Source organism: Anopheles bellator, chromosome 1, assembly GCF_943735745.2.
Source record: "Anopheles bellator chromosome 1, idAnoBellAS_SP24_06.2, whole genome shotgun sequence".
Taxonomy (NCBI): domain Eukaryota; kingdom Metazoa; phylum Arthropoda; class Insecta; order Diptera; family Culicidae; genus Anopheles; species Anopheles bellator.
Genome location: NC_071285.1, coordinates 53,313,276 through 53,333,955, shown reverse-complemented (window position 1 = coordinate 53,333,955; position 20,680 = coordinate 53,313,276). Strand labels below are relative to the sequence as shown.

At 52.1% G+C, this 20,680-nt stretch overlaps 1 protein-coding gene across 5 annotated transcripts in view; it reads right to left on the bottom strand.

The window, feature by feature from the left end:
- LOC131206167 (calcium-binding protein E63-1) overlaps positions 1 to 20,680 on the bottom strand; it is a 45,380-nt gene that overhangs the window by 11,094 nt on the left and 13,606 nt on the right. For all 5 annotated transcript variants that reach the window (XM_058198604.1, XM_058198603.1, XM_058198602.1 and 2 more), the window contains one exon: positions 4,340 to 4,483. In XM_058198604.1, coding sequence (XP_058054587.1) covers positions 4,340 to 4,483 — 144 coding nt within the window. The remainder of the gene's footprint in view (positions 1 to 4,339; positions 4,484 to 20,680) is intronic.

The window sequence follows — 20,680 nt, the reverse complement described above, 5'->3', positions numbered from 1 at the left end:
AGTTTTGCCCATCTCGCCATCGGCGGCGGGCCGTTATGCTCGATACGACCCGAGCCCGAACCAACCGAACGAATGACCGTAGAGCTCTCAAGCAAAAGCTTGTGCTCTTTGTGCGACTACAAATCGAATCGGGTTTCCTTTCGAATCACCGTCGGACTAAATTCAAATTAAATGGTCGTTTGTAGCGAAGTGAAAGATTTAGAACTGACAACAACCAACTACGACGAGGACTTGAGTGAGTGAGCGAGCCAATGGTAAAGCCAACATGAACGCAACGGGAGCCAGCACTTAAATCAAATTATGTTCTGCTTCCCAACGCAGGAGCATATTTGTCGTCGTCGTACCACATCCACGGGCTTTGGATGTGGCTAGAGAATTCGCAAAACCATTACCCGTGTCTGGGCTCGAGCTGCTGCTCCGGGGTTCCCTGGGGCGCAGCGTGCTTGTAATTGCCGATGGTGATGGTCCTTCAATGTTTACCCAGGAGCTCGTCAGGATCGCTTCGATCGACCTTTCTTGACAGTCCAATTCGGGGTTAGTTCATTGCGCCGAACACAGTTAGTCCGTCCGTCAAATGGAACTGGGGTTTCCGGTTATCCTCCCGGGGGGCACCCTAAACCAGCCCGCAAATGACCGAAAACGACAACCGTCCCCGACCGTCGTGTGATTGGACGAGAATCCGATCCAGGCGATTACGAAACCGAAACCGTTCAGTCCGCTGGCGGCGCAAGTGGAACAAATGGCGTGCCATTTTTTCCAAACCCGACGGGGGAAACGGATTCGGGTGGAATGTTAAATTACACCGGTTTTGGGTTCGAGAGGCGCCCCAATCGCAATGTGATCCGAAATCGAGCTTTTTATCCGCCAGCGTAGCGAGCGACCGAGAGAAAGTTGGATTTGCTTGCCTGCCACTCGGGAATACTTTCTGTCTATTACTTTCCGGGCTCACTTTTTTCCGGGCGCCTCTTCCGGGCGAGGCGGAATAAAATTGAAACATTCTTCACCCGGATGCAAGGGCGACCAGGCGAGAAGAATTGAAAAGAATACACCGTCATTGTGTCGGTAGCGAGCGCCATAAAATGTTGCCCCACAACGCTGCTGGTTTGTGGAATTTCTTTTACGATGATGGAGGCGCCTGGTCGCTGTCGGCGATGGAGGCGCCTAGTGCCGCATAAACAAGTGTTCGGTTGGGGGGTGTCCCGAAAAATTCAAAAGCCACTCACACGGCGTGTCGTTTATGCGAAAGAATTGAAACGAGTGCCCGGAGCCAGTTTGCACGTGTTGTAACATCTGTAACACGCCCGAGGCTGAGCTATAAAGCTGGTGCCGTCGCCATGACGACAGCACCGAAGACGGCGACGACGATGGCTACTGGTGTTGTGTGTTTTCTTTCAAGATTTAGATACATGAAAGGGTGCACCGTTTCGCCGCTGGCCAAATTGTGGATCACCTTGCCTGGCCCGAGCGCGCGCGCGCCAGGAAGTGACTGACGGTATACGTTTATCGTTCCTCTTCACGGCAGAAATCATTCGGTAAAGCAAGGGACCCCCGGGGCTATTCTACGGGACGATGTGTAAATGCTTTCATTCATGTCCCGGAACGTCGTCGATGGGACCTGTGACCCACGGGCGCCACTCTTGGGGAATAATTTATACTGCGCAAATATTTACCCCTCGGGGCAAAATACTATGGATCGTAACATTTCTGGAATGTTCGGTGGCTTCTTTCCCATAGAGGGCCTGTCAAGAGATTCAATTTGTCCCACGACATACTATGACATTTAACTGAGGAATGGTTATTGGTTCGTGGCAATAAGCATTCCCCATTCCGAGCATCATCCAAATCGCTCGCGCTCGGGGAAAGGCTAATAAAGAAAATATCTTCCGGTCGGTCCCGACTGACAGCTGATGGGCTGGTCTGGTCCGTCAAAAAGATACAGATTCGAAGCAACTTTGTCACACGATGGTGGTGGCGATGGCGACTTCATCCATCATCCGCTCCGCAGGAACATTTGGTGCGACTCACCGAAGACGACGACGTCGCCCGGGCGCCAGTCAGTGCTGTCGGATTGTTCCCTTTCCCGGGTCGGGTCTCTCTAAGATGATTGGATTGGTTGGGTGTACCCTCGGCAATTCATGTTCCCGAGGCTTATCGTGGCCCCGGGCATCTTGTGATAAAAGTGTGAATGTTAGCACCTGGCCCTGGTCCGTCGTCATCGATCCGCGCCGCCGGATGACCTTCACCATCGACGATGACGACGGTTCGCTCACCACTAAACCACGGGGCCACCGCCCCCAGCTTATTTTACGGTTCGATGAGCACCTTCGGGGGTGTGCAAAGAACCGAGCTCCTTCCGTTGGGAAACTTTTATTTCCCCGGTTTTACGAGTTTACGGTCGCAGACCACGGACCCTCGATAAGCGCCAAATGGTGGAGAGATACTGTCACAGTAAAATTTATGTATATTAAATGCTCTGCGGGAATGAGCCGGAATGACGGGCGCTGGTCACGGTCTCGAGACAAAGTCGCATTACGGCTAGATGAAGAAATTGCTTCATTTCATTCCGCACTGGGCACAATAAGTGCACTCGATTCACTCGAGTGGTCGAAGTTGCGGGCCAGGAGATTCAATAAAAACCATTTCACTAATCCCCGTGACCACAAAGACACACATCCATCGGCCACGTGGCCCAAGCTGGCATCGGTCGTTTGCATAAAATTCACCACTCGAAAAGATCCCGTACCCAGTCGGCCGGCACGGTTATGCTCCGTGAATGCATATTAGCAACTTAAAAGCTTTCTTCGGGCGTCCATTTAGGGGGATTTTATGGTGCAAGCCGCCGAGCGCCGACGTGCAACATCTGCATGGTAAGGGCTTCAGGACTCGCGTAATTCAGAATCGGGATTTGTGACGATATAGTAATATGCTCACAGTGGTTCCCGTTCCGAGGGATAAAAGGACCGTGAATGGACCGTTTATGGACAAATCCAGGACTGTCCAGCAATGTGACTGCGCGGTAACAAGCATTCGGAATGTAGAGACCACACCAGAGCTCCGGGAAATCTCAGAGATTCATAATTTTCCCCATCCCGGAGTGTGCTGGTTCCAAAGTGCACCATTTTTCGCATTGCCGCCAGTCGAGGGGCCACCAACAATTTGAATCACGTGCCATCGGTCTTTGCTGCGGCGTTATGAAACATTCCGCAGCGGGACTGTTGCGGGAATAAGTTCACTGAGTTCTCCAGACGGTCATCGTCAAGATGAAGGTCAATTGAATGATCTTGGTAAATAGATGGTTTGTTTGGTAATTTCTTGGAAACGGTACATTCAATCGAGCATCTTATGTATCCAATGTACTGTCAAAACCTTTCACTAAGTTTTGAAAACATAAAGTATAAAACAGTTGAAAAGAAAGGCACGGCATTCATCGAACCGCGTAGCAATACAGTCTTGATCACTGGAGCGCTGCCAACCGATCGGCCAGGCTGCCTCAGGCTGGATGTGGAATTTTTTGGCAATGGTCATCCGAAGGACGCGGCTGAGTTGACTGTTTGCCAGCCCGGTGACGGAAGTGCACGACCACGGGCGGGTGTGACCGACAAATGGCTGTCAGCGTGCCCGCTCGGGGACGCTGTGGCACAGTAACAAGAAAGTCGCCACAGGACGGCCCAAGGCCGCTGCAAGATGGTTCCGCGTGACCCGGCGACCGGACTCACATAGGTCTGTCGGTACACCATCCGGAGCCGTGCTTTTGTGGAAGGAAGCACAAGGAGCGTGGCCGGTGCTCATAAAGCATGGATTCCAAGACCTGCCGCCCCCCCACCCCGGGGGGTTTCATGGGAAACACACGACGGTCGGTCCTTATCGTGGCTGCGGCTAACGGAACGATACGCCGCCGTGGAAGGCCACTTACTCGGCCACTGCTGGTGTGCGGAGAGCGTAATGTGGTGGCCAACACGTGACCTGCCGACGACAGCAAATTCGACAGGACGTAGGGATGCTACGGTCCGCCGGGTTCGGGTTCGGTTTTTCGATATTCGTTCGATAAGCGTGCCGTGCCGGTCTTTTGCTCGATTAGCTCGGAAAATTATGGCCTCTCCCACGAAAAGGTCCTTGCCGAGGCGGGGGGTCTTCGGTTCTGGGTTCTGGGTCGTCCAGGAATGCCTTTGTCTTGGATATGGATGTGTGGAAAACCGGCGGTTGAAAAAATGGTTCGCATGGTCGTCCGAATGGCGCTCTGTGAGATTTGTTTCGAGTCCAAATTGAATTCAGGTTTCAGCACAGGAAATCCGGATTTAAATAAGGTTCGCATGGCAGCTGCTACAGTACTCCGACTCACCTGTCCGGCTGGCTTCCCGCAGCAGATCGTCGATCAGCTCGTCCCGCACGTGTATGCCGAGGTTCCGCAGCATAAACTGCAGCTCCTCGGGCGTCACGTGCCCATCCTGGTCGCGGTCCAGCAGGTCAAATGCCGTTCGCAGATCTGTGGAGCGAAAAACAAGAAAATGGGATGAAAAACGTAGCAATAAGTGAGGTTTGTTGTCAGCGAGTGGCATGTGAGTACGAGCCATCACGTAACAGATTGCCCGCTCCTTTGGACGTGCCAGAACTTCCCTTCTCGAACTTGCTCGTTGGCATAATCTTAAAGTTTTACGGCACACGCGGACAATCCAATTCGAATGCGCGCGATTAAAGCGAACCGAGGTGAAGTTTTCGCCCGACGACGTAACTTCGTTGGACAAAAACGAAAGGAGAATCCTCCAATCGCTTTCGGAACGACACCCGCCGGTGGTTCGAATTCCGATTGGGGATTATGTGAACCAACATTCGCCTATTGATTATAGATGAAAAGCTTTTCTCTTTCTTCCCAGCTCTCTCTATCTATCGGATAGGGCTTTTATTTACTTATTTTGTTGCCTCGTGAAGCACAAACATTTCCTCGCATTGGTCGGCCGCCGGGTCGCAGAGGGGTGAGTATCGGTTTGGAAAGTATCGCGAAATGCGGCACTTGCCATTGGCACTCCGTCACGCTTCGGCGAACGCACTCACAAAAACCGACCGACCGGCTATTAGCATAAGAATGGGGCCTCCGAATGGAGCCATCATAGAGCTGATCCTTTTATTTTTTCGCCGTCGACGGTACCGACCGAGAAGTTTAGTCGTCACCGCGTTTTTTTTTATAACTTTACTTTCTTCGCCCAGTACGGTAGCAAACGGTTCCTGCCGCACCAGTGAAAGCTGCTTTGCATAATCGAAACCCGTTCGTAGGTTTAGAACGAACGCACCGAGGTTCTATTGCACCGTGCGAACGGTGAGGGATCCCTCGAAGCATTAGCATTCGCAGGAGCTCAGCCTCATTACTGCACCGAAGTGACCGATAAGCTAAACGGTGGACCATCGTCCTCGAGCATAGATCCCGGTTCACCCGGGGTGGATGGGTCATCATGGTAAGCTCTTAGATGCGATTGGGTCCGTCGAATTCTTACGGTGAGTTCAATCGGCAACCGGTACCGTACGCATCGAACGCGATTTACGTTGGCCATCATCCGATCCCTGCAAATCTAAACAACGACCACACTATTGATTAATGGTTGCCAATTAGTGGACTTCGGTACAATAAACAAACAAACCCGAACCGTGCTTCCGGCCCTGGGATCCGGCCCCAGAAAGTCGTCAGAATTGAGCAGCAGGCGGCAAAAGAAAGATGGCATCGTTCACGCTCGGTTGCCGTTTTTGTTTCACCCAAAGTCCGGGCCCGCACCGATGCCGGCCCCGTTAAAGGAGTGAAGCAACATAAACAAGCCGTTTTTTCAAAGTCACTATGATTTATGGGCCTCGAACTGCGAAACTGCGCGCTAATTCCACGACCACGCGTTGTTCTCGTCGTCGTAACGGACGCTGGCCAATAAATATTGTGGCATTACACTTTTTGCACAATAATTAACGGTGACCGAACGGACCACGTGTTGGGTTGTTTCGCTTCGCCCGGCTTCAACGGAATTACGGAATAAGGCGACGCACACCTACGCACGGCGGTGGCCTCACCACGAGCACTTCTTCAACTCGTTTGTTCAATCCTTTGGGCACCACCATTTCCCAGCCCAAGATGCATTCGTTCCTTCACCATCGGATCGGATCGGTGATTAAGATGGCCCCCTCCGTAATGCCAACGCGGCCAGTGGCAAGATTCTGGACAAGTTTATTGAATTTTCTTCGTTTCTGATGAGCAGAAAATTGAATCAATCAATCATGTGATTCGAACGATGTGTATGTCGCCAACGGTGCCAGCCACTCGCCTCTCGCCGGTCGCTCGAGATCGCCCGAGAGCGGAGCCCAATCGAATCATCGTGCCAATACATTCTTTATTGGACCGATAGCTTGATTACTTGAGAATGGAGACAGTGGCCCTCCGACAGAGGCGTAATTGAATGATTTGAAGCAAAACAGGTCGACCCGTGGTCGGAGCTTTAGGTTCCCAACAGCCCCGTTCTATGCTCGCGATAACCAGCGGCCGCACATAAGATATTATGTGGGTTGGTTTGGTTGATTCCATTGATTGGTCAGGGATTGACAGGAATCAACGCATTTCAACCGCATTTTTCGATAACTGTCCGGATGATCCGCATCCATCAAAGTATTGGAGAAAGGAAAACAACCCACCTGCCCATTGTGGGCTGCGTAGGCGCAGGATGTCAAAAAGGTGCGCCAGATCTTCAAAGCAAAACGGTGAGCGAAAGCGAACCCAGAACCCGGGATAAGACTAATCTGAGGCCCGTCGGTACGGGGAAGAGCGAACCGAAAACTTCCCCCCGGGCGGGGCAAAAGTGATTTATAAATCTCATTTAAAATTCTCATCAAGTGTCACGCCACCGGAAACGCCTGGCTGGCTGGCTAGCTGGCTGACGGTTGACCATTAGCGAATCTCCCGGATGGGTCGCGGTTACCGAGAAATGCTTCTCTTTACTTTCCACCGAAACACTTGACCGACCTGCAATGACATAACGCTCGCTGGCGAGGGTCGTGGAAGATAATCGGAAGATATGCCATAATCGGCGATCTTTTTCATTTGCACAGAGAGAGAGAGAGAGAGACGGTGAGATAAGGAGAAGAAAATGTGCCCCGGGCTAGGCAGATTGCTGGCTTACGAAGAAATTAATTTGCAAGGTTTCTGTGCTGTCAGCACTGCTCCAGATAAGAGCTTCGTGATGATAGTATCAAATTTGTGGCCGATTGAAACATCCCACGGTGGCTTTAACGATTGTTTAAGTATTAATAATTTGCTAGGCCAGCGATCCAAGGACTCCCTCTCGGGTCTCGGTCTATTATTTAAAAGCTCGGCTGTCAACATACCTTTTAGCTTGGCCACGAATATTGTCAATTACTCACACATAAGCTCGAGCGTTCCGGTCTCAACCTTCACTCGCCAGTGCTACGTGTATCGGTGTGGACCTGGGACTAGTGCTGGATGCTTTCCAAAAGTGGTCGTGTGCAGTTTTAATAATTAAATGCAAACAGCCGACTCTGGACGAGGTTATGTTTCGAAGTACTTTCCACAGTACGGAGTGGAGAGTCGAGCAAACGAGCGACCACCATTTGCACAGGCATGCTTTGTTGGCAACCGAGTGTTGGCTGACATGTAAGCATCACCGTGCTCCAAGCAGCAGGCTTCGGTGGAGAGCAAATTTTAAGTGCCCTTAAAAAACGGTTGTCAAGCAAAAAGAAGGCACCAACGAGCTGTTGACTGTTGCCAAAAACGTGCAAAGTGCCATGTGGGCCCTGAGTTGGGTTCTGGGTACGTATTCTTCCCATAGCCCGGTCGTTCATTTTCTCCCGTCGCATAACGGCCTCTTTCGCTCAGGTGGGCGGTTGCTTTGATTGGAAACGGATGTGTTTCCACGCTCGCATCCGAAGAGTGTCCGTGCCGTCATCGGTGGTGGTTCATCGAAACCGATTGATATCCGCCGACAGTTCTTAATACGCTCCACGAATCGTGTAGGTTGGGATCGGTCGCTAAAATTACACAGCGGATCCGGTGCCGAACAGTATTCGGGGCCGTGCGCTCGATTATCCGAGGAAAAAGTGTGCTGGAAATGGGACAGCGAGCAGTAAAAAAATACTGTACACAAATCTATTTCAAGCCACACCAAGCGGATGGAGGAGCAGGAATCACAGGGTGCTTATCCCGCCCAATGGGGCCCGGGCGGTCGTTAGGAGAACGCAAACAACCAGCATCGCGCATCGCGTTTCGCGTGTGTCAACTGCAGCGATCTGCCTCGCGGCGCACAAAAAATCGCGACAAAACATTTCCATTAAAGTGCTCCTTTTGCCAGTGAGAGTCGAAATTGCGAAGGTAATTTCGGATTGGAATTGATTTTCCTCCCGTTCCGCTGGCTAATCACCGGGTCGCAACAGCTGCCGTGAGAGGGAAAAACACAGAAAAGAAAGTACCGAAAAACTGGAGCACCGCAGGACAATTTGGTGCCGCCTTCGGGCGATGCAGGTTTTACCCACAACCAGGCGCCTCCATCTGCCGTAGCGATCGTTCGGTTTAGAAATTGAATTCGAAAGTTTGTCAACACTTTGTTATTGGAAAATTTAATGTTGTTTCCCGGTTTCCCTCCTGTTCTCGTAACATTTTTGTTGCAAATGCAATTACGCCGCTCGGTGAAGCACGCAACAGAATGGCAGCTCTTTGACGAGCTAAACTATTTCCCGGCGATAGTTGGTGTATGATAAAAATTCATTGAAATGTTAAACACTCTTCTTCCTTGCCCGCATGCGACGGTGCGCGAACGTGACAGTTTGCATTAACTTGCCGAGCGTTTCCGATGGTCAGACACCAAGTAGAATTTCAATGAAGCAGTTCATCATTTCGTGGATGGCTTACGAATGGCACGGTGGACGGCCGGCCGACCGCTCGGGCATCGGACTCATCCGTTGTGAATTCAAGGCCAAGGAACATTCGTGTCCATTTCCAGTTGTTTCTTTTCTCGTTGAAAGCGGAAGCACATCCTCTTGTGTGAACATCATGAATTTTATAAGAGAAAGTTAGTGAAGCGATACGCTTCAGCACACATTGTTTACATTTTATCACGATAGTTGTCTGTCTTTCGATTTACATGCCTTTAGATGGTAAGGTTTAAGGCTCAGTGCTGTCGGCGGAGGGTCACAACGCACACGACCAAAACAACCAAAAGAAACATTTCAATTAAACTGTCAAACCCAAGATACCCCAGCCATGTCCGGTGCTTTGGCCAGCCGTGTTCCTTGGAGACCGAGACGAATATTGAGAACGGCGCATTTTACTACCCTTTTTGCCACCGAAAGAACATTCTCGCTTGGACACGGACAGTTGTAAAACTGACACCAGCATCCCTCAGTCGGACGCTGGTGACAAATGCTCTCTCTGCGCGATCGTATGGCGATCGCGATCGACACGCTTCAGAAAGCGTGTCCCACAGCGACATGACAAAGCGACCCACTGTTTATTGGTTCGTTTTCCATTTTTGACAGCAAATAAATTATCCTCACCCAGGCGGCCACTCCGAGTTTCCCAGTGCACCGGTCGCACGGATTAGACCGGCGATCCCGGATAAGTCGCCGAGCGCGCGGTGAGCGAAATATGTTGACTTGCTTGACCTTCACCGAGGAGCGCACGTCGCACCGGCACGGACAAAGATCGCTTTCTATCTCTGGCATTTCTGGTGTCTGTTTTTGTTATTCCGCTGTTTCCCGGACCCGGAACACGACGTTGTTCGGATGCCAGATTGAAAAATCGCGTCCATTAGTTAGACCGCCGATTTTTGGCGGCACCCGAAAATGCCGTACAAAGTGTGATAAATACTCGGACAGAAGCGGAAAGGTCTCGGATGGTTTCGAGTGTCTTTCTTGGCATGTGGGCCGGCCCGCCTTTGACGGAGGTTTAATGCGAAGTTCGTGTCGTCGATCTTGGCGAGCCGTAAATCTTGCCGGTGCGGCGTTTGCCCGTTTGGGTTTCGTCCGGACCGGAGAAAAGGTTGTCTGTCGGCATTTCAGTTTTGAATATTAATTGTGAGCAGACGTTTTGGGGTGGTGGGGGGATGATTATTCCTGTTCTTCGCCGCTACCATGTAATGCAGTATTTGGCGATAATTTCTTGTTTCGGGTTTTGCTTGAAGCAATTTACTTCATTTCCCTTCTTCCAGTTCCACTTCGTCGAGCTGCGTGAAAAAGGATAAAATCTCGGTGCAATTAAACGGGAAAACAATTTCAGTCGCTTAACACTCCCCATTCTCTGCCGGCACCGATTCCATTTCCGGCACATGGATTGTGCCCAAATTGTTTGCCGAAAGTGCCGTCCAGGGAATGGAAAAAACCAGCATTGTCCCGCTAGCTAACCGTCGACCACTCCACTGGTATTGCCTGAAGGCAAGTGGCCCTGCACATTCCGGACGAGGACATTCCGAATTCCTTCCACAAGAAAACCTCGCTTCGCGCGCCTTCCTGACAGAAGATTTAATATTTTTAATTGAGCAAAAATGGTGAACATCTTCCAAAGGCCACCCAGCGTCCACCAGGTTGGCATCCACATCCGGCGGTGGTGCTGTTTCCGTGAGTCGGTCTTGGAATTTTATGGTTAGAATTAAAACCATCTTCTGCTTGTCGCTGGCCGCTGGCCACATTCATCACACCGCCTCCGTCGCCGCCATGTGGTGGCCGCAATTTTGTCGGTTGTTGTTGACTCTTTATTGGACCGCCGGACCGAACGTTGGCGAAGGCGGCAAATTAATCGCCTTCCCCGGCGGTCTGGCGTGAGCGGAAATGGCAATGCTCCGGACACGGCCCGGACGTGGTTTGGCCGGTGGCCGGGTTTCACGTCGGGTCAGTCAGTAATTCCGGTGGCGATGATGGAGAAAAAGGTGGGGGGCGCGAGAACGAGAGAACCGGTCGCCGGGCTTCGGTGACAGATTTGTGGCCCAGCACCGGTGTGGCCTCCGTAGGGACAGCGAAAAATCGACGTGCAATCGCGTGACCCACCCACTCTCGCACCGGGAACATAATTTATAAACTCGCCCGGACGTGCCGCTGGGCGACGATCCTGTCGTCGTTAGGCAAACGAGGCGACACCTCCACGGACATTGCCCACAACGCCGTCTGTGTGGTCAAAACCCCGAAGAAAGGCACGACTCTGACCTCGGCACCTCCGCCCGCCGCCTTGCGCGTGGTTCCCGGTCCTGGCGACGAACATGAAAAGGCCACAACAAGCAGCACGGCGTCGCATATTAGCGCGCGAAAAGCGTGAGACACGGAGCGTGGACAACCCCTGGAGCTAATTAAAAGCACCGCACAGCACACCGTCGATTATCAGGTTGCCCCTTTCCGTTCCCGTTCGGTGGCCATTTCTCGGGCGGAGTTTATTAAACATCATAAAATGGTGCCGTTGGCTGCGGCCAACCAACCAGGCAACTCGCGCTTTCTTTGATGTCGATGGTACGGAGCGCAAAATCGCAATCCGGCCACCCGACCACGCAGTGCGGTTACGGACAAATTAACGAATTATGCAACATTCGGTGAAAAGTCTGCATTCACGCCAGGTCACGCCAGACATTGCCGCAAATTTATTTTCCACGTCTACTCGCGCCAAGTAGCCGGGGCAGCGACAACAATCTAGTTACCTGTGAACAAACATCTGACAAACCGGTGTCGCTTTCGGTTTCATTCGGTTTCGGTAATATTAATCTCAATCATGGCCAGCAACACCACGGTTTGTGGTCCTGTAAGAGAGTGTGTTCCACACCACAACAACAACCGTGCGCTGGGTGTAATTTATTTTGATTATAATTTATCATCTTTATTGATGCTGTCACCGGCAAGCTCCGGCGAGCTCCCTTTCTGGCGGTCCAGTTCGAGTGTGTCGCGGCTGGCAGGATCCGCTCGAAGTGCTAGAAATGCATGGCAGCAGAGTTTCACAGAATATTGGTCCTCTGATTCGGAGGCTCCTAGCAGGGCGAACAGTACGTCGCCGTTCTGGATCGAGTTTCATTACGACGTACGAGAACGGGCGACTGGGGCCAAATTAACTGGAACTGGTGCTGGAAGCCACTCAACACCTCAAGGCCACTTAATGTGTTTCTGTGTGCGAACCAACAAACCTTGGACGGGCCCCAAAAGCTACGACGAAGAGGGACCCACCGTAGACTACGAACCAAAAGTCAACCCGATAAACTGTCGGCTGATTTGCGACACAATAATCGGCTTGTTTTCGGGGGAAAGTTTGCGCAACGATCGATCCATTAAAGGATGATGGTGTGACTCGTGCCCCGTGGTCGACCGAACGGTCATCTCGGCTCGGATGGAGCGGCCGGCGCAAAACCGATTACGGCCCGCCTAACCGGGTGCTTGGGATCCTGGGCACGCCGAAGGATTGCCACATCATCATGATGGTCGCGGGCGGCACCGAGCCCCAGGCACCTGGTACCGGATTCCTGAGCAGTGTGTTCATTATGTTTACGACTTAATTTCTGTACGACACTACACAATAAATGCCATTTAATGGAACGACCATCGTGAGTCATCGGATTATGGCTCCGGGTGACCCTAAAATGACACGGGGCTTTTAGCGTGCCGGGTGCCACAACAACGAACGGGAATCAGATCCTGTTGGGTGCGAGTGGTCAGCAGCATGGCCAACGTGCGTTGGCACGTGCGTTAGTTACACAACAATAGTCAAAGTGCATTAATAAACTGCTCGAACGGAACTTTCGACATGATTGTGGCCCGCTAGCAATCCGCAACCAGAGCCCGGAGACAGGAGGAACACCATCCGGCTGCATCGTCGGTCGGTGCAGCTCTGCATTTTCTCTCACGCTAAGTTATGCGATGCTGCGGATCGATAGAACCGATTGCATCATCCGCATCCGTTGTTAGCCTGTCAGCCTGTTCGCGAAGGTATCCAGCCGTTGGTCGGGTTTCTCTCTCTCTCTGCCTTTTTTGTGCCGTCTCCACCGTTGCATCTGCAGTGGAATGCACCGCGGGAAAGGTTGCATCGGTTGCCGGTTGGAGGACCGCACACCGGAACGGCGCTCACGGTTTGACATTCCGTCGCGCGAAAGACTTTTAACCTTTCGGCCGGGTGTTTTATTTAGTGAGCCAGGTGGAATCGATTATAGCGAGCTGGTCGATTGATGCAGTGCCGGTTGATTGCATTTTCCAACTTTCAAATTGTTCGTTCCATTCCGCAATAGAGAAAGTAATCGCTGTTGAAGCGAGTAAAAGCTCTGGCCGGCAATCAAACTCGCATTCAAACCCGACCGGCCCGGTCTGCGCTGGATGGTGGAAAAGGTGCCATAAATCAGCCACAGCACAATTAATCAAATCGAGTTCCAGTAAACACATGCTCCTTCAGTGCGCTTGGTGCATTCCGGCGCCATCCTCTAAAACGATCCTGCGATGGTCGTGTCTGGAGGAAATTTATTGCGAATACGGAGCCTCCTTCCCAGGGGTCTAAACCCTTGCCAGCACGGCAGCAACCCATAACTCAACCACCGGTTCCGGGCCCGGTTCGATGGAGATCCTGCATTTCTTTGCGAACTATGCAAATTTTCCTGTTAAAAAAATAAAAAAAACTTTGCACTCACTTTTTAATGGTGGAAAATGGAAGTCTGACCATCGGACCGGATGGAAAAGCCATCACCGAAACAAGCAACCCGCATTGTGTTGTGCCACTGTGGTCCCTTCTCACCCCAAAAAGCCCTTCACTCCGACAGCTGGTTAGAGGTTTAAAAACTTTGCAAAATTCATAATGTCACCGTGATGCGATAAGTTGCGCCGCACCGCGTCGAAGCAAACTTTTCTCCACAGTTTCCCAAACTTCAACACCGGAAGTGCACCCGCGAACCAGGCGGGGCATTGGGCATTTGGCCACCGCTTCCACGAACCGTCCAATCACTCGGAGCTCGAAGCAAACAAGTTTTATAAAATCATTCACTTCCGCCAAAGGTCCGCCAAGCGGTGGCCACCGGAAGCCGGAATTCGGGTGGGTGGCCGTGGCCGAGGCAGAATATGCATTACGAAGTTGGTCCTTGGCCCGGCCACCGGGGGTTGGAATGTGCCCGTCTTAACGTCTTCGTTTACTTGGGGACCCCACTTGGGTTGCCGATCGAGTTAGATAACGCCAGTAGGCCAATCATGGCTAGACCCCCCGGAACCAGGCCCCCCTCGCACGAGTGTCCCTCCTTCCGGCCGCTAAGGTTCGTTGGTTTTTAATTTTGTTATACACATTCGCGCGAAGCACGGAATCGGAGCGTTACGAGCGCCAGGATTGGCCACCCCCCGAGCACACAGTAACACGGGTCCAGTTTCTCCTTGCCGAGCCTGAAGGTCGAATCGATTTGCTTACGCCACGCTAGTTGGGCGGGATATGAAAATCAAATTAATATTCCTTGCCACGGCCACGGCCGGTGCCACGGCTCACCGCCAAGGACGGAGCGATCAAATACGGTCACCCTCGGCGCCCAGGTTTACGGTTAACCGACGACGCCGCCACTGTCTGACCTCCGCTTCGCGCGGGTGTGAGAGATTTGGAAGGACCTCCGGTGCGCAAATGGAACCAACACACGCACCCGGCACCGGCCCGGAACGCGTTCACCGTCGTTAAGGCGGATCGTGTGGGTTGTTCCGACGGCCGACGGGCGCGTAACATGGCACAACCTGTCATGTTACCACATTAAAAGATAATTTATCCGTCAGATTGTCTTTCGGGCGCCCCTCCTCGGGGGTGGCCCAAGCTACTGCCGTTTGGCCATGAAAAAGATATTAAGTCGCTTTCTTGTGACTTTCTGATTCGAGTTCAGTTAGGGCCAGGGTCAGGTTATGCTTGTTCCCGACGTGGAACCATAACATTGTGGAAAGTTGCTCAGTTTGCAATCAGTTGAAACGCCGTCTGTTCTCAAACAACAAGCTAGCTAACGACCCTCTGTCCAGTTCCGTTTCAGTTCGTACCGTATTGGCGGCGTTGGATAATCCAATCAGCGGCCGGTATCGAAGGACAACAACGCAGAACGACAAATCCAAGCTAAATTGGCTAAATCCGACGGCACGTGGGCACGCCACGGCAACCTGATGAATGCCATCGGGAGTTCCTCGGGAGCGACGACAACACAACCCTTTGCTCGTCGCCATTTTGTCCGCCAGTTATGTAACGGGGCGCCATCGAAGCAACAGCAACGGATGAACGATGCTGGGGCGGGTTTGAGGCCGGTCCGACGATGGAAAAGAGCAAACGAAAGGGGTCCTAAACAAACGGAAAACCGAGACCGGTGGTCGGCCTCACAACTCTTTGACACCTCCAGGTTCACGGGGGCGCTGGACCGGGCGATGATGGGACCAACAACACCTCACACAAGCACACATTTTTCACTGCCACTCGGGAATGATCTCATCCGTCAACGCGGTGCTCCTTCGCTTAAGCAACGATCAACGTCGACGGGCGCTGGCAAAACATCTCCACGCCTCCTTCGACTTACCTCGGATCTCCGAAAGGTTGATGAAATTTTGACTCATTTTCGCTCCTTTCACCGTGGTGGAAGCAGATCCTAGTGGGCGCCCTTCTCGCCTTCGATTACCACGCACGGCCACTACAGGGTACAGGGTGCGCCAGAGAACGCAGAACGGTGGTGGTTGACGAGTTCGGTGGTTAACGTATAGTTTTGGAAAACATAAATAAATAATCTCCGCAAGCGAAACCGGGGCACGCTTCAGGTCGGTCCACTGCCCGAGCGCCTCGCCTAACTCACTCCTAACGCCTGCCACCTGTTTCAGCACAGCAGCAGAGGGGTCTTTCGCACTTCCACACCTTTCCGACACCGGAGCTAATCTACTCGGCACGGTTGGTGGACAGACCCGATAGGAGGGGGAAAACGGACAAAGAGGGCGCTAAAGGTGGACAACAACAGACGTTCACGTTCACATTCACATCGCTCCGTCGCACGCTGCTTCACCGTTTATTTCACTGTCGCTCGGATTCTGTTAACGGGCATCCTTTCACCCAGGAAGGAACCGCTGGACACCGAACCGACCGGGGGAAAAAAAACATTAGAAATGCTAACGACAATCCTACCCAAAGCCTACTACAGTCGCCTTTCGCTACACATTGTGGTAGAGAATTACGTAAGCCGTGGCGTGGCGTTGCTTTGGCCTCCACCGTGATCATCAATCATCCCGGATCAGACTCAGGCTTTGAACAAATTTCGATTAGCAACAAAGAGAGCGAATTCTGATGGAACCCAAACAGACACACCTCCACCTCCATGACTCGTGGAGGCGCCTGGTGAGTGCTGCTGGGCAATCAAAACAAACACCCGAACTAGAGGCTAGAGAGGGGCCAAAAAGAATGTAGGGCGACAGCCCACGCCATCAACGGCCGCCTCCGGTTGAGCCTTTTCGAGTTCGAGCCGTGGGAACGTAAAATGAAAAAAAAAATTAATAAATAGGAAATGGGTCGCCCGACGTTCGAGATGGCGCGAGATGGGCCGCGAAAGGATGGCGGCACCGTATCGGGTCGACTCCGAAGGACAGCGCGGCCCCACGGTCGCGCTCCCGCTTTCTCTCACTTTGTCCGCGCAATGCGCACACGCAACACGCACACACACAGGCAGGCACTTGAGGCACTCGTGAACGGGTGGTTTGTTTTTGTTTAGCCACCCGACGGCCACACTCTCGCCGTCGACCGGTCGGTCCGTCGGGCGGCACTCGAGCACTGTGAAAGGGCCGTCGAAGAGTTTACGCCACGCTCACGTGCTCCGCTTGACCCGACTGGAGCCGTTTTTCGTAACACGTGGCCTCGTGATTGTTGCGCCTCGCCAAGCGCAGCGACTGCGAAGCGGAATATGAAACTCCGGAAACCGGATGCCAGCCGGGTTACGTACGATGCGGAGTACGCTAAATTGTGCCATTAGTGGCCGAGGCCACCGTGTAAGCTGATAATCTTGCTAGCGTCTTGTGTTTCCACCGGCAGCTGGCGGCAGCTACGTAACAGCACCACGGTTGTCCGTTCGGGTCCGATTCCAAACATTGCCGAAAACCGAGATCACTTCCGTTGACGTCGCCGGGACGTGTTTCGTAACGGGGTTTACGCTCTCTTACGGGTACTGTGGCTGCTGCTACTACTATCTGCACCTCAAAGCCTCACACACTACACGAGCGGATCGGACTGCGGATCGGACTGACCTACATTGGGCTCGAGATCTGAAGAGAAACTGACGGTCCGTACGCGTCCGCGGCCCCATTGGACTCCCGAGCTGGTCCCGTGGAAAACGGCCAACTCGCTCGCTCTCTCTCTCTCTCTCTCGGAGAACTTTCCTTCCTTCGCTCTGCGCGTGAGTCTCTCGGGCCTTTCTGGCGTGAAGTTTCCCCGTTCCGATGCCTGTTTTCCATTCAGTTTTTCCACGGCTGTTCTACGCTGAAGGCAAGTAAACAGAGAGCGGACCGTGCGCGAGAGCGAGAAAATTTGAAAAGGGTAAGCAGGGCGAGCGTCGTTGCAGAGAAAACAGGACGAGCGGTCCCCATAAACCATTCCCGGTCTGAGTGGATAAGTTCCGGTCACAAATAAAGCCATGGCCAGGAGAGAGAGCTAGAGATGGCGAGAGAAAGAAAATTGTGTTTTACGTAAAAATTGGGGCCCCCTCGGTCAGTGGATAATGCTGCCCCGTCGAGCTTCAATGCGCAATACGGACCACGCTCCAAAGGGGTCGCGATGTTTCTAGAGGTCACCAGCGCTCGATGTTCCAAGTAATCACACTTCACACACGGACACTTAAACGTGTCCTACGGTGAAAACGACCGGCACACTAACTGCCGTAAATGCCACACGATCATTTTTTATCTGCCCCGAAGCGGCCACCGAAAGCACCGTTTCATTAAAGGCTAATCGTGTTGTTGAGCGGCAGCGTGCTCCATCAACACGCCGTGGCATAGCAGCAGCAGCAAAAAAACGCGTCCACAAACACTTCAGTCAGCCACGGTGAAGTACCAGCGATGAGAGTCATTAGGAGTCGCCGACGGTTCGACGAGTGGAGCCACGGGGGAGGGCCGGACCGAACAAAGCGTTCGTTCGACGAGAAAACAGAATTTCCACGACCAGGGAATAAGCCTTCCGGTTCCCCGGTGGGTGGGTTAAATTACCGGCCCCCGGGGAACGGAACGAGAAGCACCAAATCGGATTGCGATACCTGCGGTACGGTGCGTTCACCAGGACGACGAAGATGGACCACAAACGGAAGTGGCTGTACTGAGCTAAGGGCGTAACTCATACTCACATCACCAACAGCTTAGAAGGTGCCGAGAGGTAACGAGAGGTAAAAAACACGGCACGGAATTCCGTACGACCGAACCGAAAGGTTAGCATCCCATGTTGGGCAACATTTTCACACTTCCTCACAAGAGAAAAGGTTGCCAAACGGTAGCGGCATGAGTTTCATGTCAACGGCAAAACGGACCAAAGGGTGTTGTGTGGCCCAAACTGGGAGATGATCCCTGGCTTCTGGTGTAAAGGATTCACACAATTGGCGCACCGTTTTTTTCCCCGGCCTCTATCCCGAAATTGCGTTAAAGGATTCATCACCATTAATTACCGCCGTTATTGTGTTGATTGATACAAAACAGATTAATTTATATAAATGATCCCCATGGATTGAGGGTTGACGATTCGTTGCCCGACATGATTCCGGAACCGGATACTCACCTGAAACGAAACGAAAGATAGACAACGTTCGTTAGTGAAATTGAATCGGAAAAGGGGCACGGGATTGAAGGCAGAAATGGGATTATGCTTGTTGCGTCGACGTCGTAAAAGGGATAAAGGTTTGCCTGGGGGGTCGATTGGAAACGATGGTCACTTACAGGTCGTACGGAATGATTTGCAAATCATTCTCTTACGTTCGTTTATGGTACGGTTGTTAAATTAATTTGACTAAAGGTAAGGGTCGTCGTATGTTTTTGTAAACCACTAGGCGTCTCCATTTTGCACATAACATATTTTCACCTATTCCAAAGATTCGTCATTGGTACTCGAGTTGCATAATGGAATAAAACTGAGGGTGGTTCCGCCGTTCGAGCACTTTCCTTTCGATTCCCCTTGGCCTGGTGGCCCACACACAGCACAGGCATCACGCCAGAGAGCTGCCATTAGAGTTTTATGGCCCGGTGCCAAACCAGAAGACGCGGTGGAAAGATCAACTCGAAACACCGAGGCCCGTCGAGGCAGCCAAAATATATCGAACTGGACCCATCCACCCTGGGACTGGGACATCGTCCGAGTGGGGCGACACGAAAAATTATTGTCAACAGCTGCACCGTTCGGCATTAGTGCCGTTTTCCATCCGACAATCGGTCACAATCGGGAGTGGTTCAGTGAGGCGGACAAATGTCGCCAGTCGCCGGCCGCCGGTCGCCTGGTTTTCCAATTTGCCGATCTTCGCACATCCTCGGCGACCTCCGTGAGGTCGTGCTGGGCCAAGGAAAACAGCCCAAACAATTTTCCATTCCATCCTCTTTTTTTTGTGTTTTTGGCCTCATCACCACCACCGATCATTTGTTGCGCCCGGCTCGGCTCTGCCGGTGATGAGCTTGTGTGGCCCGGAAAATGGAATTTTGATTGCCAAAGTCGGCGGGACGGCGGCCCATAAAGTTGTACGTTTACGTGGCACCCGAATGTGTCACATTCAGTTTTTGGGGTTTTAGTCACGAACTGGTTTGGCGTGGGGAAGAATAATAAAAACAAACCCGCGATACACCCGTTCCGGACCTCGCACCGGCTTCATTATTTCAAAGTGTTTTATGCGCAGTTCGGCTGGTCAGCAGAATGGGTTATGTTGCTCGTAAATTTACACGATAAAACAGCCAGCGAAGGTCAGCGCTTTGGTTTGGGAAATTAAAACTCAACGCATTCGGAATACGTAAAGTTTTTGAAACGGTTTGGGGGCGCCTTCCTGTTTGAAATAAAACAGTGACCAAAGCGCTACGCAAAAGGTCCCAAATGATAAGCTAACGACCAAATCAATTACACATTTTATCAGCCTTTCTCTCAGCGCACCTCGGAACAGTGGTCACAAAGAAACCCGCACCGGTTGTGGCCGTTCGTGTAAATAAATCCTTTTTCTAACTTCAACCCCATTGCACCAGTGCTTGAAACAATAAACGGCCTCTCGTTTTGCGTCACCTACATCACCGGCCCCGGCACCGGCACCGACCGATGATTGATGGCTCAGCCCCCCTCACGGGTCTCGGTAAACAGTTGGAGATCTCAAAAACCCGGTGACGAAAAACCAAAGTCCGATCCAGACTAGCGTAACGCACGAGGTGGCACGCGATTAACGGCGCAACACTCTGACCACGCGATGGTTGGTTGGAATGGCACTGGTGCGTGAGCACCGGTTTATGACCTCGGATTTATGTGTGGACCGATGTGGGACATTTCAATTAGTCATTAATTGATTTGCATAAATTTCTGCGGCCCGCTGGGAAAATAAACAACCAGCCACATTAAGTTCCACCGGACCTCCGGGATGGAGGTACACGGAAAATGCAAACAACTTTATGCTACTTCCCGTGCCAATGCAAATTAATTTTGCCCCGGTGGTGTATTAAAGAGCACTTCAAAGAGAAGCATTAACAACAACACAGTTGACCCCGAATACGCGGTTCA